This window comes from Centrocercus urophasianus, unplaced genomic scaffold (genome assembly GCF_019232065.1).
Source record: "Centrocercus urophasianus isolate 14NV4802_14NV808 unplaced genomic scaffold, USGS_Curo_1.0 seq_11, whole genome shotgun sequence".
Lineage (NCBI taxonomy): Eukaryota > Metazoa > Chordata > Aves > Galliformes > Phasianidae > Centrocercus > Centrocercus urophasianus.
In genome coordinates, this window is record NW_024884253.1 from 18,100,798 (window position 1) to 18,127,777 (window position 26,980).

The 26,980-nt window shown below is 40.8% G+C and overlaps 1 protein-coding gene across 3 annotated transcripts in view; it reads left to right on the top strand.

Moving 5' to 3' along the window:
* The first annotated feature begins 1,223 nt into the window (after positions 1-1,223).
* DPYS (dihydropyrimidinase) overlaps positions 1,224-26,980 on the top strand; it is a 31,637-nt gene continuing 5,880 nt past the window's right edge. For 2 of the 3 annotated variants that reach the window (XM_042808924.1, XM_042808923.1), the window contains exons 1-7: positions 1,225-1,574; positions 4,766-4,924; positions 6,389-6,568; positions 7,075-7,264; positions 16,980-17,136; positions 18,413-18,554; positions 19,578-19,720. In XM_042808924.1, coding sequence (XP_042664858.1) covers positions 1,320-1,574; positions 4,766-4,924; positions 6,389-6,568; positions 7,075-7,264; positions 16,980-17,136; positions 18,413-18,554; positions 19,578-19,720 — 1,226 coding nt within the window. In that variant the 5' untranslated portion in view covers positions 1,225-1,319. Of the gene's footprint in view, positions 1,575-4,765; positions 4,925-6,388; positions 6,569-7,074; positions 7,265-16,979; positions 17,137-18,412; positions 18,555-19,577; positions 19,721-26,980 lie in introns of all 3 variants that reach the window. The other variant, XM_042808925.1, reaches the window with a different exon arrangement.

The window sequence follows — 26,980 nt, forward strand, 5'->3', positions numbered from 1 at the left end:
CCTCCTCTGGCTAATCATACAGCAGAACCCTGTGCTGAGGACAGGAGGGTGCCAGCTGAACCAAAGGGCACAGAATGCTCCAGTGGTGTAGGCAGCGCCTGTCTGCACAAAGCAGGAGCTGGAAAGCAAAGCAGATTATAAAGTAGTAACAGTATTTATAAATAACTACACCGTGATTCTCCCTTTCTATTTTAGTCCAAGTTTTCAGATCGTTTTCTAGCCCCCTTGCTGTTACCTTCCCATCTCTCTCTCCAGGCCGAGTCCGCCCTTCCCAGAGGGCTCCCGACGGCTCTTCTCCCAAACCCTCCCCCAGCTCCCCCGCCTCCTGTCCCCGCGGCTCTCTCCGCAGCCGGGCAGGCCGATGAGTGCCGCCCTCGGCCGCTGCCGCCCGCGGGGCCGCGCCGGGCAGGGTGGGGCGCCCCGGCCGTTGTGCGGGAACAGAGCGCGTTGGGGGCGCGGGACAGCGGGCGGGGACAGCGCAGCGCAGGAGGCGGGGCAGCGGGCACGATGATGGCGCAGGGCAACAACTGCCGGAAGATCGTTTTCATGTGGTCCTTTGACTATGGCCAGGCGCCTCCGCCGCCTGAGGTGAGAGGAGACCTCGGCAGCGCCCAGAAAAGCCCGCAGGTATCCTGCCCCAGCCAACGGCCGCTCTGTTCCTTTGAGTAGTGGTATCTGGGGGAAGGGACCTGGACCCCAGGTAGCGCACTTTTCCCCAAAGTGTCTTCCAGGACGCAGGCTGGGAGAGACCGCTCATAGCCTGTGCCCCCTGGAGGGAATTTGGGCAGCCCCTGCACGCAGACCTGTGAGTGCAAAGCTTGGTCCCTCGGAGCACCCACAGGCTCCCCGACTGCTGTCATGGAGAGCTCGTGGCACCCTTGGCTTCCTCAGTGCCACTGCAGAGCTCAGCTCAGCTTTGGGCATCCAGACCTGTGAACAGCCAGATTTCTACAGCTGCCCAGCATGTTATAAAATGCACAGTGCAAAGGGCAGGTCTGGAGTGAGCACCATGAGAACACAGCTGGACTGCCCTGAAAGCCTGGTTCCTATCTCTAGGTAAAGAACAAACAGCAGAAATGTCCAGAAGCAGGCCTCTTGGCCAGAGGCAGGCTGTGTGCTTCGGATCACTGCACTCCCTCAGTCATTGGTGCTTCCCCAAAGACTGTGGGTGGAGCTGCCGAAGGCCACAGGCTCAATTCCTGTTTAAAGATCCCCACTTTGTGTGTGTTTAGGGTCATTTGCAGATAACACAGGAAGGGTAGGCTGAGCAAAAAGCAATTTTCTGAGCCGAGTCCTCATTCCCTGTCTTCCAGCCCCCCATGCCAAAGCAGAGGCTTCTGATCAAGGGCGGAAGAGTTGTGAATGATGACCAATCTGTGGAGGCTGATGTGTATGTGGAAGAAGGAGTGGTGCAGGATGTGGGACCAAACCTAAATCCCAAGCCTCCCAGTGGCCTCACCGTGCTGGATGCGACCAACAAGCTTGTGATCCCTGGGGGCATCGATACACACACGCACTTGCAATTCCCTTTCATGGGCACCACATCAAAAGATGACTTCTATACAGGAACAAAGGTGGGTGCATGTGACCACTGTGCACATACGCTTTTCTTTCTGTGCACCTGAGCTTTCTCAGAAAGAAACATGTCTGCTGATTATGCAGTATTAATGCTAACGGAGAGAAAATAGCATTCCTCAAGTAAAGGCAATTGTGCTGTTTCTTGGTTCAGCCACTGTAATAAGCAGTCAGGATGCCCAAAGGTGCATTCCACTAGCATGTTCTTTGGGTTCCTTCAAAGACTTCGCTGGCTGCCAGTGGCAAGTGTTAAGAATGGTCATTTACCCTGGCTGTCGCCATGCCGAGTGCAACTCACCTTGGAGTATGGGCTTCATGCTTTTCAGAACAAAGGTTAACTAAAGCAACAGTGCAACTCCCCCAGTGTGCCGGGAGCACTTCTTTGGTAACCTGATCTTTCTCCTCTGTTAGCATGAATGCAAGTTTTTCATGTCATTCACTTCTGTCCAGACTGTCTCAGAGTTCAAATACCAGTTCAAATGCTCTTTCTTAAAATTATCTCTTTTCTCCCATTTATGTACTTGGAGTTCTTTCAGATTTTCATCTGATCTCGTTGTATTACTTGCATTAGCAGTTATCAGTTATTAGTAGTAGCAATGCATCATCTTTATAGAGAAAAATACTCATAGAGAGCTCCCTGAAATTCGTAAGCTACTTAGTGCTTTGCTGTACAAGTTGAAATTCTTTGCCCACAGAAGAGATGACATTGCCCTGTGAAGTGGCTGGTCTGTGAGGCAGCATCCTCAGAGAGCCTGCTACATCCTGTCCATGGGATGGCTTAACTGTGGTTTGCCAAAAAGGGGAAAGCAACAGTGAAACCTTTCTAAAGAAGTGGATTTCACTGATGTTTTCTAATGTGAAAAATACTAGTTTGCCTCTTTAAGATAGCTGAAATAAGTTAAATTAACTCATTTTTACAAGTGGTAGGATGCAGTAAGCACACAACCATTAAGAGCCTTTTAGCTTTGCAGTCCTGCTTAGTTTGATCCTCTTCTTTAGCAGAAAATTTATTTTCTTGCTTGCTCCATGATGCCATTGACAGGAGAACTACAAATGAGCTGTTATCCTTAAATTACTACCGAGTTTCTTTCAATAACAACTGTCACTACTCCCAACTCCAGACACATTTGTTTCCAGTGCTGCTGTTATTTGGAATGGAAATATTTTACATGCAACTTTAAGCACAATAACTGTTCTTCTCTGTGTGTTTGGAAATTACGGTGCCTTATTAAATAGGTTGTAATTATTATGCACAAGCTTGATGAAAATTATTTTGCCCATCACAGCAGATAAGTTCTGGTAGAAATGGGGGAATCTGTTATTATATGGGCCTCAAAACGCTTTTTAGTTATCGAAATGGCTTCCACAAGCAGTTTTTGAGCATTGTGTTACTTTTTGTGATAAACTGATAGAAACACAGATCTCACAAATCAGGTTTCTTCCGAATGCATTACAGGATTAGATGTCTGGAATACTTAGTTTGTATAATTTACAGTACTTGAATATATACTTCAATGTCTTGGGGTTTTAAACTACTTTTGCAACAATCCCTTATTTCTCTCTGAAGACCTTATTTCTGAAGGTGTTTCCAGTTACACTAAGGAGATCCAAAGATTCAGATTAATTCAAATGTAGATGCCTAGGCTATGAAATCCCAAATTAGGAAAGGTTAAAAAAAAAAAAAAAAAAAAAAAAAAAAAAAAAAAAGGAATTATTTGAATTAGCATTTAAGTTTATCAATAATTATTTGTACTGGAGGCAGTGGACACAGGAGCTCCAAAACACAAACTGCATCTAGAGAACAGGATGTCCAAATAGCACAGATTGCATATCCAGAACAGGACATCCAGTCAGTGACTTTGGTGGCCAGCAGGAGGCTTTAGCTCCAGTCCAATGATCAGAGGTCACAAAGTTAGGTATTGTGGACCATCTTGACCCAGGTTAAAGTGTGGGAAGTGTTCGGAGCTGTTTACCCAAGATCATCATCTAACATGCATCTTGGCAGGAGAATCGTAGAGGCAAAATTGCATTCCAACTGCTGTAATAATAAGCTAAGACTTATCCATTCAGTTGAATAAAAGAAGGCATTTACAAATGTTTTGGGAAGAAAAGTCTTTGGTTGGAGTAGAACCTGTGGGATTTCTTTACCTTCAAACTTAAAAATATTCTTTAATTTTAAATCTCAATTAACAATTAAGAAGCTAAGATATTTTGTTGGGAAAAAAAAAAAACCAAAAAACTGGTAGTTTGAACAACTTTTCCTTAGTTAGTGTTCATCACTGATTCAAAAAGGTGTCACTCTCCAAACTTCTTTTTTTTTGCAAAATATACTGACTTATTTGCAGTTTCAGTTCTGATTGCTAAATGAAGGCAGTCCTTTGAACAGAACACAACAACCCATTAAAAAAAAAAAATTCTTAACCTGCATGGGCTCAAGCCAAATATTTTTTCTTGAATTGAAAGAAATATTAGAACTTTGTTTAGAAGGATCTGTGAGCTTCAGCAAGGCAAAGTCAAACAAGCGTCATTTAGAGAAAGAAGAAATGGGTTTATTTAGAAACTGAGTAATACAGCATGAACTGTGTTTACTTTGATCTGAATAGCTTGTAGCTGTTATGCATAGGGATGTTGTTCAGAGCAATAGAGAGAATTTCTCTGGCTAGCTTGGAATAGACCAGAAATTGCAGCAAATAAATTACCTTACTGGCAATTTCCAGTAGTCTAGGATTTGGTTTTTGGCAGTGACTACCAGTGAATCAGTTAAAAAGCACTTTGAATCTTCTTAGCATATATAAAACATTTAATAGCAGATAGCTTATAAACAATTTTGGGAATCTACTATGCAGTTTTTCTCAATTATACCCCTCCAGTAACAACAACAAAAAAATTTTTTAAATACTTTTAAAATCCTTTTGGTGTTAGACAAGAGTTTGGTGATTTTTACAGCGAACTTTTAAACGAAATGTTATGGTATTTATTCCACTGTGTCTCTATCCCTTAGTGTGTTTGTGTCATACAGGTTTGTTTTTTCAACCAAATAGATTCTGAGAATGCATATCTCAAGTTAGCTGGGGTTTGAGGCTGCTCATCTTTCTCTGTGAATTCATCCATTGCGCAAGGAATCAGAGAACATAGGAGACACTGTATTATTTTTCTTACTGATTACTAAATATTAATTTTTTGTTTTCAGGCTGCTGTAGCAGGAGGCACCACTATGATCATTGACTTTGCCATTCCTCAGAGAGGCTGCTCTCTTATTGAAGCTTTTAATAAATGGAAAAGCTGGGCAGACCCTAAGGTTTGCTGTGATTATGCACTGCATGTGGCTGTTACCTGGTGGAGCGACAAGGTACACAGAACAGGCATTTTTCAGTTCCATGAATTTGTACCACACCTGCCTGGAATTAGTCCTCAGGAGGACAATGAATGTTAATATGTTTTTGTATGTACAAACTGGAATAGTCCACACCTTTATATGTATTTGGGAAAAGAAAAAAAGTCTGCAGATAACCTACATGTTTGAATAATATTGCATGAATTTGATGGAAAGGGAAAGGGAAGCAGGCTGTGCAATGTCAAGACCAGCCAGAAGGACAGGAGGTGTTTGCATAAATTTTGCCTTTTCTGTCTGAACACTCAGTAATCTGTGTTCCTGTTAAATCTTGGGGTAGCGTTTGTGGTGGTGTATTAATAAGGGCATGAATGAAAAATATGGCAGTTAGCTTTATTTGCAAAGGAAGAATTTTGATCCTGAGTAACTGCACTTATATCACCTTAAAGGAAAGCAGAGTTGGAGCCAAGAATTTCTGAAACATGAGATTACCTAGAAAAACATTTGGAGTCTAAGTAAGGAAGGATCATCATTGTTGTATAAAAATTTGCTAACTGCCTAAAAGCTTTACCAAGGAAATGAATGTTTCAGATCTTGACATCTATCTGAACATGACCTATATTATATAAGACCACTTTGGATCCTTAGAGAATTTTCATCAGTAGCTGGATATACTAATTAAATTTCATTTTAAAATATGAAGTATTTCCTCTAATTTTTATCCTTCAGAACACATAAGCCATGCCCTTCTCATTTGCTATCCACTCCTCAAGATTTAAAGTCTTCATTAAAGTTATACATTCTGTAGAGTTCCTTCCCATAGTGGTTAGCTTTTTTCTTCCATATTTGTGCCAGATTAGGGTCTTGTGTCAGACATTTATTTGTTTGATAATTCCAGTAAAGATAATGCTTCAACACAGAAGTCTTTGATTTTTTATTAATCTTTCACTTTTCTTGGGCAGATCCAAGCAGATTGCTAGAGAGAAGATGAACTATAATGCTTTAATTTTTCTAAAGAAGCCCATGGAAACTGTAATAGCACCACAAATATGCAAGAAGTACTGTCACCATCATTTTACTGGGAAGGGAGAGCTCAAGTTCTAGTGGTTGGTGACCCTCCCAATGGCAGGGGGGTTGAAACTAGATGATCTTCATGGTCCTTTTCAACCCAGGCCATTCTATGATTCTAAGTTAGTTAATGGGTAAGTGTTACAAGTTGAATACATAGATTTTGGTATTATTTTCAACATAAGGTTTTCAGCGGAACAAAATTTTACTTCACTGTCTTAAAAATAGATCCCTTCCAGTATCTGCACTGGAGTTAAACGGAGTCAACACATATATAACTTGGGCTGTTTGAACTGAACATATTTTTGATGGGTGAATAAAGCTTGGTTGTTGGTTCATACCAATTTCCTTGTAGAAAGTTAACAGGTAAAATTTTGTATTGTTGTTTTGTGAGAATTGCTAACTGTCTTTCAGGTGAAGGAGGAAATGAAAAGTCTTGTTCAAGACAAAGGTGTCAATTCCTTCAAGATGTTTATGGCCTATAAAGATTTATACATGCTTAGTGATGATGAATTGTACTCAGCTTTCTCCTGCTGTAAGGAACTTGGAACAATTGCTCAAGTTCATGCGGAGAATGGGGAGCTAATAGCACAGGTGGGCATTTGATATTTTGTCCATCGAAGTCAGAAATATAACTTGTCCTGTTATCTGAACACTCTAGAGAAAAGCTTTTTTCCCCTATTTAAACTCCAAGGAACCGAAGAACTACATCCCAAAGGATGTTTGTGATGGGCGTAAATATTTTAACCTGGAATACTGGGTTTAATACAGACGGGAAGCAAATGGTTCTGTCACAATTAGAGTTATACTTTCCATATAACACATGTACTTGCAATGTATACTTGGCTGATAAATAAAGCATCAGGCAAAGTCTGAGGTTGGTTGAAGGGGAAGTTCTTGGTCAAATATTTGCATGTCAGGTGCATGATGCCTGACCCTATGTAGCACAATAATAAATTCCCTGAGAAAGATAGTATTGTAACTAACTTGTTCCTTCGCAAACTTACTGCAGTTGTCTGGTTTAGGATCCATTTGGCAGACTGTATGTTCACAATACCATGGTTTCACTTAAACTGACTCTTAAATGTTTTTATGTCCAGAACACGAAGAAGTTGCTGGCAATGGGGATAACTGGTCCTGAGGGTCATGCTTTGTCACATAGTGAAGATGTGGAAGCTGAAGCTACGCATAGAGCAATTATCATAGCAAATACCATAAACTGCCCCCTTTATGTAGTCCATGTGATGAGTAAGTCTTCAGCAAGGATGATAACCAATGCACGAAATGAAGGTAAAAGTCCTAATTACTTTATGCTTGGCCATAGCATCGAAGGGAGTGTCATCAGTGTCTCAGTCTACAGGGCTGCCTTAACCCTGAAAGCATAGGTAAACTCCTTGCAATGGGATCTTTAAACTGTGTGTGTGGAGCTAAGAACTGTGACAGGACAGTTACTGAGGTTGAGACTTTCCCTTCTCCCCAGAATAGCCTTTTTCTCCTTCATGCTACATCTTCACAGTTGAAGAGGTAGCCAGAACAGCACTGCATTAAAAACAATGTGATGTTACAAAAAGAAGTAAGGAGCTTAGATGCAACTGAATCTCCTCATTGTCCTAGACATGGTCACTAATTTATGTCTAAAGAATGTTATGTGCACAGTCAATTTAAGATACAGTCATCTCAGTGAAGCTTACATAGCTTACAGGCTATAAGTCACTTACTGAAGATCTGTTGAGGCAAGGAATCTCTTGGTATCCAGGCATAAGGAATCTGCTGCAAGCATAACCTCAAGAGGTGTCACTGCTCAAAGGGAGATTCTGTTTTGCAGCCAGCTACTGTGCAAGAGGGCTCAACAGGCTGCTCACTATCTATGGGATAAGATGATTAACTCATAGTCATGTTTGTATACCAACAATATTAGTGCCTTCCAAATTTGGCTTGAGTCAAGACACTGACCAGCCCTGTGGTGAGGTGGGTGCACTGTGCAAATCAACCCTTTGCTATATTGTGTTATGTTTCCCACACCACTTTGAGCTAGATGATGGAACCGTTGCATCCATCATGGCTGCAATTTCTGGTCATCTACTTAAGTTGGATACAACTATCGCAATTGCCACTGGTAGTTATCACTTGAGCAGAGTTTTTGGGAATAGAGGTCAGGTTCAGGGATTGGGGGAGCGTACTGTGACCAGCCTGAGGTAATGGATATGTTGCTATTCTCCTTCATTGAGTTACAGTCAGCAGCTGGCTGACATGAGCCACCCATGTGCCCAGGTGACTAAGAAGGCTAATGGCATCCTGGCTTGTATCAGAAATAGTTCAGTCAGCAGTAGCAGGGAGGTGATCACCCCTAGTGAGGCCACATCTTGAATACTTAACTATGTTCAGTTTTGGGCCTATCACTACAGGAAAAACCTTGAGGCTATGGGGTATGTCCAAAGAATGTCACTGAAGCTGATGAAGGATATGGAGCACAAATCTTATGAGCAACAGCTGAGGGAACTGGGATTGTTTTGTCTGGAGAAGAGGAGGCTCAGGGGAGACTTTATTGCACTGCAAGTACCTGAAGGAGGTTGTAGAAAGGCGGGGGTCAACCTCTTTTCACAGGTGACTAGTGATAGGATGAGGTATAGTGGGCTTAAGTTGTGTCAGGAAAGGTTCAGGTTGGACATTAGGAAAAAATTATTCTCAGAAGAGTGATAAGAAATTGGAATAGGCTGCCCAGAGCAATGGTGGAGTCACTGAGTCACTGTCCATGGAGCATTTTCAAGAGAAGGGTAGACGCAGCACTTAGGGACATGGTTTAGTGGGCATGGTGGTGATGGACTGAGGATTGGGCTAGGTGATCTTAACAGGTTTTTCCAACTTAATGATTCTAGGATTCTATAATTTTCAAGCCTATATCAGCTACTTAGGTGAGAAATTGTGCAACAGTGACAATGCCATATTTGTACAGACAGTGGTGTTACATGATGAGGACATGTATTTACTGGGCACTTAGAAGTCAGGGTGATGTTGACAGTGTCCGAAAGTTTAAATTCACTCCAGAGAAGGGTTTCTTAGTTCATGCACTACAAGGTTCATAATCAGTTCTGGCCTGCCAGAACTGACTGATGCTCTTGGCCATCTGTTGGGCAGACTAAAAGCTGCCTGAAGGTTGTAGGAATTAGGTTGTTGCACGTGTTCTTCTGTAAGTGCCTGTGGAAGCACAGCACTGTGGGGACATTATATCAGTGGAAGGGATAAGACTGAAGCCCATGATTTGAAGGGCCTGAATTCTTATGGATTATCTGTCCTTGTTATCTTTTCATCTCACCTAATGTGAAATGCATACAGATTTGTTTCCTCATTTCTTGAATTCGACTTTACACTAGTGGCATGTATTATTAATATCAAAATGCACAGTTTGAGACCTTGGACAAAAATACAACCAAAATCAGCCTGACATCAGTGTGCAAAAGTAAATTGGAATGTTTATGTGGAATATGTATTGATTATGACTTCTAGTAAGACTTTTCTGTAATTCAGGTTTATAAAAAATCTTACCAACATATTTTTTAGTAGCATGTTTTTTGTACTGTGCTATATTAAATTTCTCCACTAGATGACAGTGCTGCTGGTGATGTGAATTCTATCCATCAGTGTACTGTTATTTGTACATTCATAGACATAGGCATAACACTGACATTTATGTCAAAGTTAACTACAAGAAGCTGTAACAACAGTTAAAATACTCAGATTAAAGAGAAAACACTGGCTGTGAATGTAAAAGACCTAAGAGAAGAGGTGTTGTTTTTAACACACTAATCAAGTACAAATCAATGTCGTCAGTAAATTCTGTAAAATACTGTCTGACATATGTTGTAGGAATAGACTGCAGTGCCAGTATGATAAATGGCTTTATCACAGTACGCTGCTTCAGAGTGTAAAAAGAATAAATTGTTATTACTTAAGCTTATTGTTGTGCAAATTGCATTTTGTAGCTTCCTGTGTTCATAATTGTCAAAATGCTTGTCTTCATGCATCACAGTATAACACATTTTTTCATAATTAATTTCTGCTTTCATTGAAGTATGTATCTTAGGAGAAAGAAATCTAGCATTGATTAAGAAATTACTGAAGAGCACTAATGTACTACAAAGATTGGTATAACAGCTGCAGGTTTTAGAGAGACTGGTCTGTGTAAATTCTGGCAATTAGATATCTACTGTTGTTGTTAATTTCAGTAAGTATTATTTTTCATTCCTCAACTAAAAGTGATTTTGCAAAATGAAGAGTTCCAGACAAAAATACTTAGATTTGTGAAGCACTGTATAAATGATGTAAATAAAACTGGTGAAGAATTGCCAGAATGTGGAGGGCGATGATTCTTCCCCTCTGCTAGGCTCTTATGAGACCATATCTGGAGAACTGAATCCAATTCTGGACCCCTTAGTATAAGAGGCATTTGGACATACTGGAGAGAGAGTCCACCAGAGGGCCACCAAGGTGCTGAAGGGTCTGGAGCACCTCTGTGGGGAGAGGTTGAGAGAGCTGGGCCTGCTGAACTTGGAGCAACTGATCCTCCCTGAGATCTCATCAGTATCTATACATATGGGGATCTCAATATCTATAAATACCTGAAATACCTGAAGAAAGGATGCAGTGTGAAGGTGGAACTAGGATCCTTTCAGTGGTGTGCAGTACCAAAGCAAGATGCAGTGGGCACAAACTGGAAGACAGGAGGCTCCTTCTGTGCACCAGGCAGCTCTGCTATGATGTGTGGGTGCTGGAGCACTGACACAGGTTGCCTGTAGGCTATGGAGTCTTCTCCTAGACATGGACCTGGGCCCCCTGCTCTGGGTGTCCCTGGTTGAACAGGGGTGGGACTTGATGGCTCTAAGGGTTCGTTCCAGCCTCAGCCACTCTGTGATTCTGTAAAAAGCCAAATATTTGAAGTATATTCAACCTGGAGAAGTTAAAACCACTCTAATATGAAAGCTGAAAAACTCTTACACGTAGGGAGGGAAACTCCAAGGCATTGAAAATACTTTAACACAGTTTATTCACCTTTTCAAGATGATTTCTCCATTCTTTGATACTAGCTTTCTGCTCCTTACAGTTGTGAAATTTTTCATGTTTCTTACTAAATACTTAGCGTGAAGTACTGTGTGTGAGTGCATATTCCTCTCAGCCTACACTGGAGGAATACTGACATTCTTTGCTGTTCCATCACACAACCGAAAAAGGGATAGACTTATCTTCACTGAGATACGTATTCAGAGAGAAAATGTATATTTTGGGTGATGGCATGATATCAGTGTGGTTTTCAGATTCTTTGGGATGCTTTTCAGATTCTAAGGGATGGTGATTTTTCTGGTCAAAAGTATAAGAAGAGCCCAGTTCATCTTTGTCTATCTTTTAGATGAACATTGTTTTTAGAGTTAGAAACTGAAGGCCTGATCCAATTTTCTGAAGAAAGAAAGCATAATTCCATTGATATAAGGCTTAAATCTTAAAGGCTAAAACCAGCCATCCAGGTTGTAAAAGAATACTAAGAATAATCGAATACATGAGAGTAACAAACTTCAGGGAAATTTTATGAGTGACAGTTTTTCTCTCTCCTTCCCTCCATGCTGAAGTCCACTGTATGCTCTCATCTCCAGCCATACCTGTTACCAAGGGAAGTCTCCAGACTGTAGTATGTATGTAGTATGTAGTATGTAGACATGTTTTTCATGTACACCAGCAATAGCCATAGTGCTGCTGAATTCAACAGAAAATCCAAGATTTCTACATATTTTGACTGTGTTGGAGAGGAAGAGCTCAAACTACCATCTTATTCTTTTTTGGTTCCTACCAACCTATTTACAGAAGCAATCATTCACTGGTTCTCAATTTGAGGGGGTCAAAAGCCACATCTCTTTTTGAGAACTGTACATTGTCATCTCAGTGGGCTGTTCGAGAATATATACTTATTCAATTAAAAGAAGCATGCTTAGACTTACAAAAATCCCATACCTCACACCATCAGCTACAGACTAGGTCAGATGTTACTGAGAGGAAGGACATGTTTGTGAGTGTACAGACTCTCAAGCTGATGCAGAGCACAAGAATGCAGTTGAAAATCCAGACTTTTTAGATAGCTCATGCAGGACAGCTCAGGTCCAGGCTGTGGATAGATTAACTAATGCAGTGATGTGCCTGCGCCATTAAGCTCTGCTTTGCATTCCCACCTCTATCAGATCTTGCTGATCAAGTGAGTACCTTTGCCCCATGTGACCTTATCTTAAGTCCTTCTGAAAATTTTACTGAAGCAAACACACAAGGACCAGTTTTACAAGCCTTTAAATATTAGTAGTTGTTTCTGAAGATTGTAGCTCTTTTTGAATTCTGAAAGGTGTTAGAAGAAATTACAATTGTGTGTTCTTCTTTGTTTGAAACTAATTTATGTGAATGTAGCTCTTTCCAGTCAGTTTTATGTCTAACAAAGAAGTCACTACAGCTATTTCCCAGCTATTTCAGAGTGTCAGAAAGACCAAATGACATAACACTATCTGCTTACTGTTTTTATTGAATGCAGGAAGACATAACAAGAGGAAGGATCCAATATATTACTGCATTACTCCAATTTTATGTCTATAGGCAGAAGCCAGTTGGGTTAAAAGAGCCTTAATGTGGAATTCCCTTGCTATTTGGGTTTTGCTTTAACAAAATCTTTGCATTATTGCACCCATCAGTCTGACTAGTCATAGTCCAAATGAAATGCAAGAAATTGTCAGTGAAGTGTTCAGATACAGTCTGTTGAAGCTGCAGTGTTCATACTCAAAAGTCACTTGCAGAAATTGCTTCTACTCCTTCTGTCTCATGGCAACAAGGGGAGATGTTCAAATTCTGACTTCAGAAATATTGTTATCAGCTCTGGTACATGAGTTTGAATCAACTCAGTATAAATGGCTGTGAATTTGAGGATGTAATTTTGTTTGGATATAATGGAAGTAATGTAAGAAATTATTTATGGAAGTGAGCATATATTCCCTTTCTACTGTTATTATGTTTGTCATTTTTAGCTATGACCTAATGTTGTTTAGTTCAGGTTTGCTTTGTATGAAAGTTTCTTCATCTTGTTGCAGTTAGGAGAGATCACAGACACAGACACAGACACATTCTGCTTTCCATTGATTTTTCTGTCAAAAGTCTACTAGGTTAATATAGAATATATTGTTATAGAATCATAGTAGCCTTTGGGTTGGAAGGGGTCCTTAAAGGTCATCTAGTTCAACTTTCCTGCAAAGAGAAGGGATTGGTGTTGGGACCAATGTTATTTAACATCTTTGTAGGCAACGTGGACAGTGGGATTCAGTGCACCCTCTGCAAGCTTGCAGACAACACCAAGCTGAGTAGTGCAATTGACACGCTAGAGGGAAGGGATGCTATCCAGAGGGACCTGGACAGGCTTGAGTGGTGGGCCTATGCCAACCTCACAAGGCCAAGTGCAAGGTCCTGCACCTGATTCAGGGCAGTTCCAAGCACAGATACACGTTGGGCAGAGAACGGCTTGAGAGCATCCCTGAGGACAAGGATTTCAGGGTGTGAGTTGATGAAAGACTCAGCATGTGCTGGCAATGTGCTCTTGCAGCCCAGAGGGCCAATTGTATCGTGGGTTGCATCAAGAGAAGTGTGACCAGAAGGTCGAGGGAGGTGATTCTGCCTCTTTACTCTGCTCTTGTGAGACCCCATCTGGAGTACTGTGTCCAGCTCCGGAGCCCCCAACATAAGAAGGACATGGAGATGTTGGAACAGGGGAAGAAGAGGGCCTGCTGCTCCAGCCTGTCTAGGTCTCTGTGGATGGCATCCTGTCCCTCGAGCACATTGCCTACACCACACAGCTTGCTGTCAGCCACAAACTTGCTGAGGGTGCACTCAGTCCCACTGTTCTTATCATTGACGAAGATATTAAAGAGCACTGGTCCCAGTACTGCCCCTGGGAGACACCACTCTTCACAGATCTCCATCCAGAGAGCCATTGACAACCACTCTCTGGCTATGATCTTGTAACCAGTTTCTCATTCATTAAACAGTCCACCATATCTTTCAAATTTGAAGAGAAAGAAACTACGGGGGACCATGTAAAAGACCTTGCTGAAGTCCAAATAGATTACATCTGCAGTTTTTCCCTTGTCCACTGATAAAGTTACACCATCAGAAAATGTAACAAGGTTGGTCAGGCAGAACCTGTACTTGGTGAAGCCATGCTGGTTATCTCATATCACATCCTTCTCTTCTGTATGCCTTATCACAGCTTCCAGGAGGATCTGCTCCATGATCTTCCCTGGCACTGAGATAAGACTGACAGGTCGGTAGTTCCCTGAGTCATCCTTTCTACTCGTCTTGTATCCATTAAAAATGTATGTGACGTTGCCTTTTTTCCAGTTACCAGGGACTTCACCTGACCACCGTGACTTTTCAAATATCATTGTGAGTGGCTTGAGAGCTACATCAGCCAATTCCCTCTGGATTGTGGAGTGCGTCTCATCAAGACCCATAGCCATTCAGGTTCCTCAAGTGGTTGCAAACCTGATCTTTGCTTACAGCAGGAGCCTGTTCTTTACTTACAGCAGAACTGGCTCCCTCAGTTCCCATCATTTGAACCATCTGTTAGAGGATTGCATGTAGAGCAGTCATTAGTGAAGACTGAGGCAAAAAGGTTATTATCTCAGCCTTCTTGTCGATTGTTATTAGCCCGCCTGTATTGCTCACTGGGTGAGGAACACCTTCCTTCTGAGTGATGTACCTATAGAAGCCTTTCTTATCCTTCTTTGTGCCCCTTGCCAAGTCCAGTTCCAGTTGGGCCTTGGCCTTCCTGACCTGTCCCTACACTATTCCTATACTCCTCCCAGGTTACCTGTCCCTGCTCCCACTGCCTGTGCATTTTCTTTTTGGTCTCCAGTTTGATCAGCAGGTCTCTTGCTATCCTCTCCTGACTTCCTATACCTCAGGATGGAGAGCTAAAGAAAGCTTCCTTAAAGATCTACCAGCTCTGCTCTGCTCCCTTTTCCTTCAGGACAGATTTCCAGAGGGTTTTGTTGAATAACTCTTTGAAGAGCTGGAAGTTGGCTTTCCTAAAATTAAGATTCTAATTTTACTCTTTTTTTTTGCCTGTCTGATATCCTTCAAGAGTGTGAACATCGTTGTTGCATCATCCTGCATTGTGTATATATGCTGGACTTTTTGAGTGTATATCTATACTGTGACACCCTGTCCTCAAATACTGTGTTCAGAATTGCCCAAAGAAAGCCCAAGATCTCCCTCACTCCTGCTGCAGCTCTGAATTAGAAAAACACAAATCCAGCTCAAACCTCCTCATTCACTGGGTGTCTATATTGCTTAAGTGGATAGCCTCACATTCAGTGCTTTTGGTTTTGAAAATAAGGTTTTCAAAAACAACTGTTTAAATCATGATTTTTAGTCCAAAAAACTTACGGTGGTGCAAATAAATGGGACTGGAAGCTTAGAATGCTCCAAGCCAAGGCATCAGAACATCAGTTCAGCATGTCAGAGCATGATGAGTTAGATACAGCAAATTAATTATGCTCAGAGGAAGTATGTAGGTCATGGCATACTACTGTAGTCTTGGAATAAATGTACAGTATGGTAATGCCAGTGCAGGCCTTGAAACCTTGTAGAAGTAACTGTAGAACTGTAGGTTTTAATACTTCAGAAATGGTATGTGACTTTTTTTACAAGTCTAGCATAGAAAGGTCAAGAAATGGCACTACTGCAGTAGGAAGCGTTTTGACAAGAACTAAGCTCCTCAGAAGCTATTTGTGCAAGCGTAGCAGCTTACAAAAATACCAGAACTTAATGCATGGAGAAAAAATTGCAATGGTTTGCTTTGTTGTTTTCCAGTAGTAAAGATAAATGCCTCAGTTACACGCAGAACACCAGAAAAAGAATACTATCTAGTAACAGAACAGTGGCCATCTGAACTCTTGCTGAGATAACATAGAGATAGTTTTAACAAATATTGCCCCTAGTCACTAGAGTGAAATATAAGGTCCACAGAAAGGTAACTGTTGTCTGTGAAGAGCAGGGGCAGCAGAAAACTCTTGCCAGGATCTGGCAAAGGCTGCCTTTAACAAGCACCAAGCAGCCTAGGAGTGGGTGCATGAGGCTCCAGATTGCTCTGATGTTTTGGAAACTATCATGGTTAGTGGCATTATCTGCTATGCCCACAGAACAGTAACATGGCTGAATCAACTCCTAAAGGAAGAAAACATCTTGTTTCATCTCCCTTCTTCTAATGGGTTTCAAGCCCATGTTTCCTAGGAGGAAAAAATACTTAAATTATATTAGCTCTATCCAACGGCTAACAGCTTGTTTAGATTGCAGTCCTCATATGAGAAACCTAGAATACTATGCCACACACAAATAAAGTTTGGAAAATAACTTTTAAAATTAAAGTATTTATGGTTTTTAATTTGGAAATGTTTTTGTATTTTTAAAATTTATACCTGATGCTCTGTTGTTCTTCCTGGTCAGCATGCCTGCATTTATAGTCTGAAAGTTAAAAATAACATCTTGCAAGGTCTGTTTGCTGTATATGCTAAATTACATTGTTACATAGTCAATAATTTCAGAACATCAAACAGAAAGAAATACATGGATCTTGAACATAATTAGTGCAACCCAGGACTGCGTTCCTTTTGAAATCTCAATCAAGTGCCTAGAAAACACTGTAAAACCCATTATAATATATCTGTCAACAATTTAATTAAAAAGCTTTCCAAAGCAATGGTCTTCTGAGAAAATATATTGGGAAATCACCAGCAGAATATTCAGAAGAGAGATGCTGTGTTATAGCTTAGTTAATCTTAGTTTATTATGTTCTTCCATGTATTGATGTTTAATTTGAAATATTCATTCAAATTCAAATATATTACCACCAAAAATTTCTGAAACAGAGGAAATACAAGAAATTCATTTTTGTGTAACTTGGTGATGATACAGTTGCTTTACGTGCTTTTAGGAAAGGTGGTTTACGGGGAGCCTATTGCTGCTGGTCTTGGCATCGATGGTACCAACTACTGGAATGAAGACTGGGCTCATGCTGCAGCTCATGTGATGTCACCTCCACTCAGTCCAGATCCTTCTACTCCGGATTTCCTCATGAACTTACTGGCCAAGTAAGCAGATGAACAAACACTGACAGCTGTTGCACAAATACTCAGCAAATTCTGTCTGTTTCCCTGGAGATATTTTAGGTACAGAATTATCAGGAAGGTGAAATGGAAGGTGAAACCGTAGATTAAAAAAAAAAAGATTAAAAAAAAAAAATTGTTACAGAAATTAGAAACTGCTCAGATTTTGATTCTCGGAACTGTTGTGACCTTCTGTCCTCACTTGATTTTAGTCAATAAGCCTTGTCTTGCTAGTACTGAAGCAAAAAGTAAAACAGGAGAACAGCAAGGCTGTACGTTGGTGGAAATTTTGTGAAAAGATGTCACAATTAGAGGTTCTGGGCATTGCTATCAACTCAGCGTTTCACTTGAAATTTGGATACTACATGAAAATTAAGCCCACTGTTTTCTGAAAGCAGATAAATATATTTCACTTCATTACATTTGTTTCAGAAGGAATTAGGAACAGGTGGTGGATGCTCTATCCCAAAACACATTCAAGGTCAGGCTGGATGGGGTTCTGAGCAACCTGATCTAGCTGTAGATGTACCTGCTTATTGCAGAGGAGTTGGACTAGATGAGCTTTGAAGGTGCCTTCCAACTCAAATGCTTCTATGGTCCTTCAGAGCCACAAAATGTGGCTGATGGTTGTGCAAATCTGGGGTAACTTAGAGGGAACAACATGGATCTGTGTCAGGGGAGGTTTAGGCTGAGGATTAGGATAAGGTTCTTCACCAAGAGGGTTGTCAGACACTGGAACAGGCCCTCCACAACAGTAGTCGTGGCACCAAACCTGCCAAAGTTCAAGAAGCACTTAGTGCTGTTAGATATAGGGATTGAATTTTGAATGGCCATGTGTGGAACCAGAAGTTGGGCTTGATGACCCTTTTGAGTCTTTTCCAACTCAGGATACTCTATGATTCATGGGATATGTGGAATGACAGTCTGAAATTGTTTTAAGTGGGGATGGAAATTTTGCTCTGGGCAAAAAAAGATAGCGTTCCATTTGTGGAACACCTGTGGCATATTCAAATATCCATATATCCATAACTAAGAGTGTTTTTTCTATCCTTGGTATTATCTGAGGACTTTTGGAAGAGAAACTGGCAGTCACTGTGAAGATACTCTTGGAGGATGGGTTAAAGACAGGCTGACAGGATGTTTTCAGTTTCGCTTTGCAGGAAGGATGGTTGGATGTGTCTACCCAGCCTTGCAAAAGATTTTCCTATGCAACACTGTCTGACACATGCTCCAATTCATAATTAACATTGTTTCTCCACAGTGATGACCTGTCTGTGGTAGGGACTGACAACTGCACTTTTGACACATGCCAGAAAGCTCTGGGAAAGGATGATTTCACCAAAATCCCTAATGGACTGAATGGAGTGGAAGACAGGATGTCAGTAGTGTGGGAAAAAGGCGTTGTAAGTAAATCAAGGTGTCTGAACATGGAAGTAATTGGTGTCTCCAACAAAATACACTGTCTCAGTATAATTAGCTTCTCAGATTTATCAAAGGTATTTATCACAGGATATCTGATAACACAGTTTTCATAAAACAAGATACCTGCGAAATGTTGTGTCTCCTGAGGAAACTGCTCAGCAGAACTACAGATTCAGAAGCCAGCTAAGAAATTTGATTCCAGTTGAGTATGAACTATGACCAGTGTCCAGTTCTGGGCTCCCCAGTACAAAAAAGACAAGGATCTCTTGGAAAGAGTCCAGCGGAGGGCCACGAAGATGGTGAAGGGCCTGGAGCATCTCTCCTATGAGGAAAGGCTGAGTGATCTGGGTCTGTTCAGCCTTGAGAAAAGGAGACTGAGAGGGGACCTGATCCAGGTCTATAAATATCTAAGGTGTGGGGGGCAGAATGGCGAGGCCAGACTGTTTTCAGTGGTGAGTGGAGACAGGACAAGGGGAAACGGACATAAGCTGCAGCATAGGAAGTTCTGCACCAATGTGCACAAGAACTTCTTTACAGTGAGGTGACGGAGCACTGGAACAGGCTGCCCAGGGGGGTTGTGGAGTCTCCTTCTCTGGAGATGTTCAAGACCTGCTTGGATGCCTACCTGTGCGACCTGCTGTAGGGAACCTGCTTTGGCAGGGGGGTTGGACTCGATGATCTCTGGAGGTCCCTTCCAACCCCTACAATTCTGTGATTCTGTGATTCTGTGATTCTGTGATTCTGTGACTATAGCTTTAAATTTGTCTTTTTTTCCCTTTTATTATGAGGTAAACTGACACAAAGTCATCATATTCCATATTTGGTGAAAGTGCCTTTTAATGTGTGCACCAGAGACAAATAGTTATTTTCATTTCTTTTAAACTCATCAGTAAATTGATGTGCTGCTGTGATTTTGGTAGAGATCAACCTTTTCATCAACACAAATGTTTTTTACATTCCTTGTTTAAAAAACAGTGAGTTTACTTTTGTGTACTTTCTTTCAGTACAGTGGAAAAATGGACGAAAACAGATTTGTAGCTGTTACCAGCACAAATGCAGCAAAGATCTTTAACCTTTATCCGAAGAAGGGAAGAATAGCTGTGGGTTCTGATGCAGATATCGTAATTTGGGATCCTGAAGCTACAAGGTATGTAGTGGAAGTTGTTTCCTTCCATCCAGATGCTCTGCAGGAAAAAAGTACCTCAATCCATTTGTGTAGCAATAAACCTCTGGGGAGAGATTATGGTGTTTTTTCAACTGTACTTCGTGTGAATTATTTTCAAGTTATTTATTTGACTCCTACAGTAGTGTTTATAAGTAGAGATCCTTGATCTCTAGATGGCCTTAAAAAAATCTCCCAAATTGCTGACCAAGCATGAAAATAACAAGATCCATACATTATACTACCAGGGCATGGTATCCTAAGAGTAAAAATAACCACTTTTGGATCTTAGAGTAACTGTTAAGCGCTTGACTATGTTTAGCTCCCTTCCACCACAAAAAGCAGGGAGAAAAGCCTGTGTTCCTGCAGAGTGATCCATCACAAGCTTGTGTTTTGAGCTTACAGCTATTTCAAACATATTCAGAGGTGGTCAGAATCATTAGTGTGGGGTCCTGACCTGTTAACATCTCCTTCCTAGCTAGCAGAACAAATACAGTGGTAAAGCCATAAGTGAGCCTAGTTCTGAAGCTCAAGCTGTATGTGCTTGTACTTAAGGAGCTTTCTGACTTTGTGCCCAGTATGTCTGCTTAAGTAGAATTTGTTACACCAGCAACAGAAGCACAAAAGATATGCCAATCTCTTGCCTTGCATGGCCTGATGCCATGGTACATTCATGCTTCAAAAGACATTCACTGTCTTTCTGAGAGCCTCAAATCAAACACAGCACAATCTGTGTAATAGAGCTGATTCCTGTCTTCAGATCTATTCACACCAAGAGCCAAATCCATAATCAGGCTACTGTAAGTATCTCAGGTATCTCTCTAGTGTTTCACTTGGCTCTTATGCCCAACCTTGGTATAAGAGCAGTCTAAACTACATGAAAGTGGTTTGGGAGCAAGCTGTCAGATGCAGCTTGCCTTTGGAAGTTGCTAATATCTGCTGAGATGCCTATGGGCTGTGTGAGTGCACCTCCACTGTCTGACCTCCAAGCAGGTCACCTTAAATCTGCAGGCATTAAGCAGTTGAGTACAAAGTCTGACCACATTCAGCCATTGCACATACCAGCAACTGATCAGGATGTGTACCAGGCAGGTGCTTTGGTGTCAGGCTTAGCTTCAGTAAGCAGCACGAGCATATACACTGACCCTTCACTGAGTTGAAATTCCTTCACTGATGTCAATTTAAATAGTGAGTAAATCCATATAAGAAAGCAATCACAAATCCTAGCTGAGCTTCTTGGGGTGCTGGATATGATAACAGCATTGCCAGTTTTCATCAAGAGATCACAATGTTTGGAGTTCCTAAAACTTGAGCTGTTTTAACCAAGAAATTGCAATAGATTTTCAGCCTTTGTTTTTAAAAAACAGACTTGAAGACTTCTCTGATTGTAAAGCAAACTTTGGAAGCACAAGTAGATAAATCTGAGGCTCAGAAAGCAAATGGAGGTAAAAAGCCCTAAGCCTGGATTTACCTTACATATACACAATTCTTTAGACTTATCTTCTGGTTTCTGAATTTCAGGCATTTCAATATACTCATGAATAGCAAAACCACACAGAGTGACACGGAAAAGCAATCTGTGTTTCAGGTTGCAAAGATTGAGGACTTGGAACTAACTACTCAGAAGTCCCACAAAAAGCTGTAAATACCAGCAGAAGTCTCAAGAGTGTCAATCAACACAGAGTCCTGCCCTGTGCTGGGTCAGAGAGATTTTGCTGCTGGGTATTAAATAGCTCATGTGCATTATGCCTCCTGGCATGTTAAGCAAGCATATTTTGGATCCTAGCAATGAGCTTTTTCAGGACAGTGGTGCTATAAACTCTGATTTAAAAACAAACAAACAAACAAACAAACAAACAAAAAAAAACAAAAAAAAAAAAAACTGAAGGTTTATTTTAGAGTTCACTTCTGCTCTGCCTGGGGACAAATGGGACTAGAAGTGGAGTTATGACATTGTTCTCAAGGTGCTTTGTCAGCTCCTAAAATTACTTATCTTTTGCTTCCCAGCCGTTCCTTCTGCCTCCCTTCACTGTCCTGATATTTCTCTTATAACTTTTGCCCATTGCAGCTTTGAAGGTGCAGTTTTTCTTCAAATAGTTTTTCAGAAATTAAATTGTATTTTTTTACTGAGCAAGCTGATTTCAAGTTGAATCAACCTTTTTGCTTTTATTCATCCTCCCAATCTGTACATTTCCCATTGTTTATCCCTTTGGCTTTTCTGAGAACAAGCCACTGTGCAAGTACCATTGTGTGAACTCCATGGGTAAGTATAAATAAATTTTGAGCTCGTCTATTCATTTCTCTATAAATCCTGAAGAGGGCACAAACAGCCAGACAGAAAAAAAGGATCTAGCTAACGGACTTAAACCATTTGAGATATTACACAACCTGCAGTCTCATATGCTTTTGTTGCATTTGGATATTAGATTTTGATTTCACAATAGGCTTGTTCCTCTTTCTAGCAAACTCCTTCCTGTTTTGATGGTAACTATTTTTCACATCTGTAGATCTAAATCTTTCAAGATAGGAAAATGTCATTTTACCGTTCTGGCTCGATGCTGTATTGCTGTAGTCTTAAAATGCTGGCTGGCTGATAGTAGTTCAGATAGTTTGGCAGTTGCTGAAACATTGCTGTGAAGAACTGGTATGGTGTTACCGTATTCTGGCAGAGAATTCTGAAGTCACTTTATGAGTGAAGCTTTTCAAAATAGAAAATCTTAAATTCCTGCAAAATCAGCTGCCTTTTGCCTTCCACATCATTGCCCAATAGCAAGATGATGGGTACAATATGGGCATTCAGGACATTCCTTTTCTAGGTTGTAAAAGACTGGTGAATTCAGTATGACAGCTTTGCAAACTGGAAGCAGTTGCAATTCAAGGCTCTACTTCCAGCACTCTGCTGCTTTTGCTGAGGCTTTATTTACAGGTATCATACAGTGTCTGGCCTATTTCTGCAGGATTTGCTGGTAATTTCTGCAGAAAATGTATGAAAATTACCAGATTTGTTGGTGTATTTCAAGGTTTTCAAATACTGGTTTTAGGGGTTCAACACGAAAGCAAGCAGAATTGGAAAGAAACACTTGAAATGTACAAATTCATTAGAAACTGCGTTAGAAAAGATGGGTTGTGAGCTCTGCAAGGTTAGGCTTATTTCTTAGCTTTCTTATACTCATGTCATATTTAGAACAAATTCTGAAGGGACCAACTGGTTTACTGCAGCTATGTGCTACCAAACATCAGTCACCTTGTGGGCATCAACGCCCTCAGCATCCCAAGTACAGCCAGTGCACACAGGAATTTTTTTGTGAGAACTGCTGGAAAAACCTGACAGCAAGCCAGTGTCTTCTATAGCTGATACCCTTGCCATTTGGAAGCAAGAATACAAAATCTCTAGGGCTTGTGTCAGAAGTGCTCCGCAATGAATCTAAATACTGAGTACCCAATTCAGACTGTGGAAAGAGCTGAGCATCACCTGTAAAGAAGGTGCTAAATCTTGGAAGAGATATTCAGCTCCTGGATGCTAGCAAGGCTCCATAAACTAACTGCAGCCTGTCAGAGCCTTGCAAATTGCTTACCCTGGGTCAGGCCATGCAGGCAAGATCAGAACAAAATTTGAAAAGCATAGGTAGAAAAAAATATCATATGGGGCTTAATTGAGTCCAGCTAAATTATCAAGCCACTTTGTTATAACAGCATGCTGTCTAGGAAGCTTTCCTCACCATTGATTTCCCACTTAGCTAGTACAGCCTAAAAGTTGGGTCACTTTTGAATGTAGACGTAGAGGGTTATGCAGGCAGTAGTCTCTCAACTCTTTCTCCTTGTCTCTGGAGTGGCCCTCTGGCATGCCCAGCATGTACCAAGGAAGCTGGGCTCAATGCCGAGCCCAGCGGTGACAGCTGCAGTCCTAGATGCACGGCCACTGGAGAGGATGCCCAGGTAATAGGGAATGCAGGAGACCTGAGGTAGAAAGAGAGGGAGGAAAAGAAGTTGTTAGTTTTGTAACCTACCAGCTATGACATAACTAGAGGTTTCTAACCCGCATTTCCAGTGTTTGTTAATGCATTTTGCAGGAAACAGTCACTGGCTGCAAATCAGCAAGAAATCATAGTGGCCCAGTCTGCTGGCATTTTTTTCCCCCTTTGCCTCTGCTTGTATATAGATACGTTCATGGATAAATGTTTTGCATTTGTTAGAACCAATATCTGCAGCTTATGACTGTCCCATTCGTAGTCAAAGTCTTCAGCCTCAGAGTTAAGCGGGGACAAGAAACAACATTTAAGGACTCTATCCCAAACTACTGCCTGTAATTGTTCATGCAGTGCAAGAGGAAAAGAAAAACAACAATGTTCATTGATGATTAGAATAAATAATGCTGTGTCTGTCTTATTCTTTTGATGAATGATCATAATATTGAATGCTGAGCAAATGGATAATCTCATCTGGACTGAATTAGGCAAAATGAATTAATGTAGCACACAAATACGTATGCATAGGACAAGCATGTTCCAGCACTTTCAGTAGCTCCATATTCTTTTGCACAAGTACAAGCCTGCACATACATGAATGTATGCAACTTCCCTAGAATCCCAGACTTCCTGTCAAAACCTGTGATCTCCAATCTAGGGAGCATGGAGAAAGAATGTATAGGTACAAAGCAGATCAGATTGTTTGCCAATAGAGATTTTGAAGTCCACATCCTTTGTGATACTCAAAGCCTGTCAGGGCACAGCCCTGAGCAACCTGCTGTAGCTGATCCTGCCCAGTGCATGGAGTGGGATGATCTCTGGAGATCTTTTCAACTGTAGTGACTCTGTGGTTCTATGAACTGTAACAAAATAAACCTCTATGAGAGAGCAAGATGTATGTTTCCCTAGTAACTTGCTGTCTCACCAAATGTCAACTGCTCTCTTTAGTGAACTGAATCTTAGCAAAGTTACCAAGAAACAAAAGATTATTTCTCATTTTTTCCTCATATAAGCTTGTCATTTTCTCTCCAGGAACTATGCCCAGGTCTGCTTTAGTCACTGTATAGACTCATTTCTATTCTCCTCTCTATCCTTTCTTGCAAGCTTAATTTCTCATCGTTTCCCTCCTGCCCATCATACAATTTGACAGTTCTCCCTTGGAGTGATTGATAGGAGTAGACTGATGGTGTTGTTGACAAATTAGTTGCTTACCATAATCAGAAAAATCATTTTGTTGTCATTCTCTGCCCATCTTAAAGTGGTGCATCTTAAGAGAAAAGAATGCATAAAATAAAGATCCCGTCCCTCAGATATGCCACTGTGACAAAGAGCTCCTAATCATTTACTTCCTATTCCTTCTAGCAACTCTATTTTATCCACAGATCCTCTCACTTCCTACAACTACTGAAAGACTGCTTATTTAGGCATATTTGTAAGCAGCTTGGGATGCAATTTGTATGTGCAGTTATAACAACTACGTAATACAAAATAGATTCTCAGCTTTTTAATCCACATAGATCTGCTGTTTACTTCTTTCTTTTTCTTTGTAGTAAAACTGTCTCTTTGACGAAGTCCAGTTTACTTATCTTTATAAATGAACAATGCCTCAGGACAGCACAGGAAGATGAACCAGAAATGCATTTTTGACAGATTTTAGGAAAGGAAGTTAACGACATGGCAGTGTGAAGGCAGCTGAAGTAATGTGAAGGAGCAAATTGCAGAGGCTGATATTAGCCTCAGCAAACTGGGCTCAGCTCTGAAAAGTTTCAAGACATTTCATTATAAGCACTCAGAGAAGTTGCTTACATCTCAAGTACTTCCTTTAACGTAAGTTGGTTTTCTATAGGAGCTGTTGGCAAAGCAGTTTTCAGAAATGGATTCAGATCATTTTAGCTGCCTTTTATTACTATGTTTTCACTTAAGTAATTATAAAATCTGTGTCCCTCCACTCTGATGAGGTGTTCAACACCTGTTCTTGCCTAAGGGCTGTTGGCTACAGAATCCCTTTGTATTCCTGTGCCTAGAGTATTTAAAGAAAATTATGTGAGGTCTGCATCCAGTTTCCACTGGAACTAATTATGTTCTTCAGCTTCTTATGCCCCCCTCTTGAAAACTACACAGATAAAATCCTTACATCAGTCGAAGTTTAGGTCCTAGAGCTCACTCTAATCTAATGGATCCACCTTCACTGAGCCAATGTAGCTTCATTTCCTATGTATTATGAGATGTAGAAGATTACCCTAATGTCATGTTTGCTTCCCTTCATGTGGATGGCCTCCTTGCTTGGCTGTAACTCACTGTTCAGTATTTCAGGTGCTGATGTGGGCTAAGACATGTTTGTGATGCTCCTGGATTGTGTCCGACTTGCCATCTAGTAACTCTAACTTTTTACAAAGCTTCAGGTCTTATGAAGTGCATAGCTTTTGGGTGGACTGCCTGTACTTTCTTGAATATTGCACTACAGCTTTACAACCTTTCACACTGGAGCATTAGTCTTATCTGATGCTCTTTCCTAAGTTTCAAACTTCTGTTTCTGGTTGATTTAGATATTATATTCTAAGAATGGCTGAGAAGCCCTTCCTCCCATAGAACATAAGTAAGTACAAGGTTACCACATGCTGAATTGCAAAGTCTGCAAATTGCTCTTTGGCCATAGAAGAATTGCTTTTTGACTATAAATTGGTTGGATAGATGCACTGGATTGAAAATAAAGGACAATCTCAGAAGTAAGTCTTCGTCTTTGGTTCTTGGGGAATATCATTTTTTTAATGTATTGCCTGAAACCTGTTCACAAGGCAGATGTATCAAAACCAGCTGAAGTGAATTACATAAAAACACTGATATAAGTAGGAAGAAAAAACAGAGCCTGATGTCTTTGCAATATCCTCTTCATAAAGAATATTATTTAAAATCCTGAAGTAATCATTCTGATCTCTGTTTCCATTTGAGGAAAAGTTATTTGCAACAAGAACCTCTGTAATTTATAGCAAGAACTAGAGAATTTTATGGAATTGATAAAAAAAAATTGCCATTCAAATTTTTGAAGCCTAGACTCAGAATCTGCTTTCTCACATTGAATGACATCTTGTCTCAGACATCACTTGGGATGTTGGAGGTAACCATTACATTCTACTTCACTATGATGTCAATCTACTTTCTTAGATTATTAATTATTTCAGATGCTCTTGCCATTAACTGAGGAACAGTAGCATTCAGTTTCAAGCAAATACTGGAATTTCACCAAGCTTTCTAGCAAGCTGCTTGTTACTGAGATGGCTGA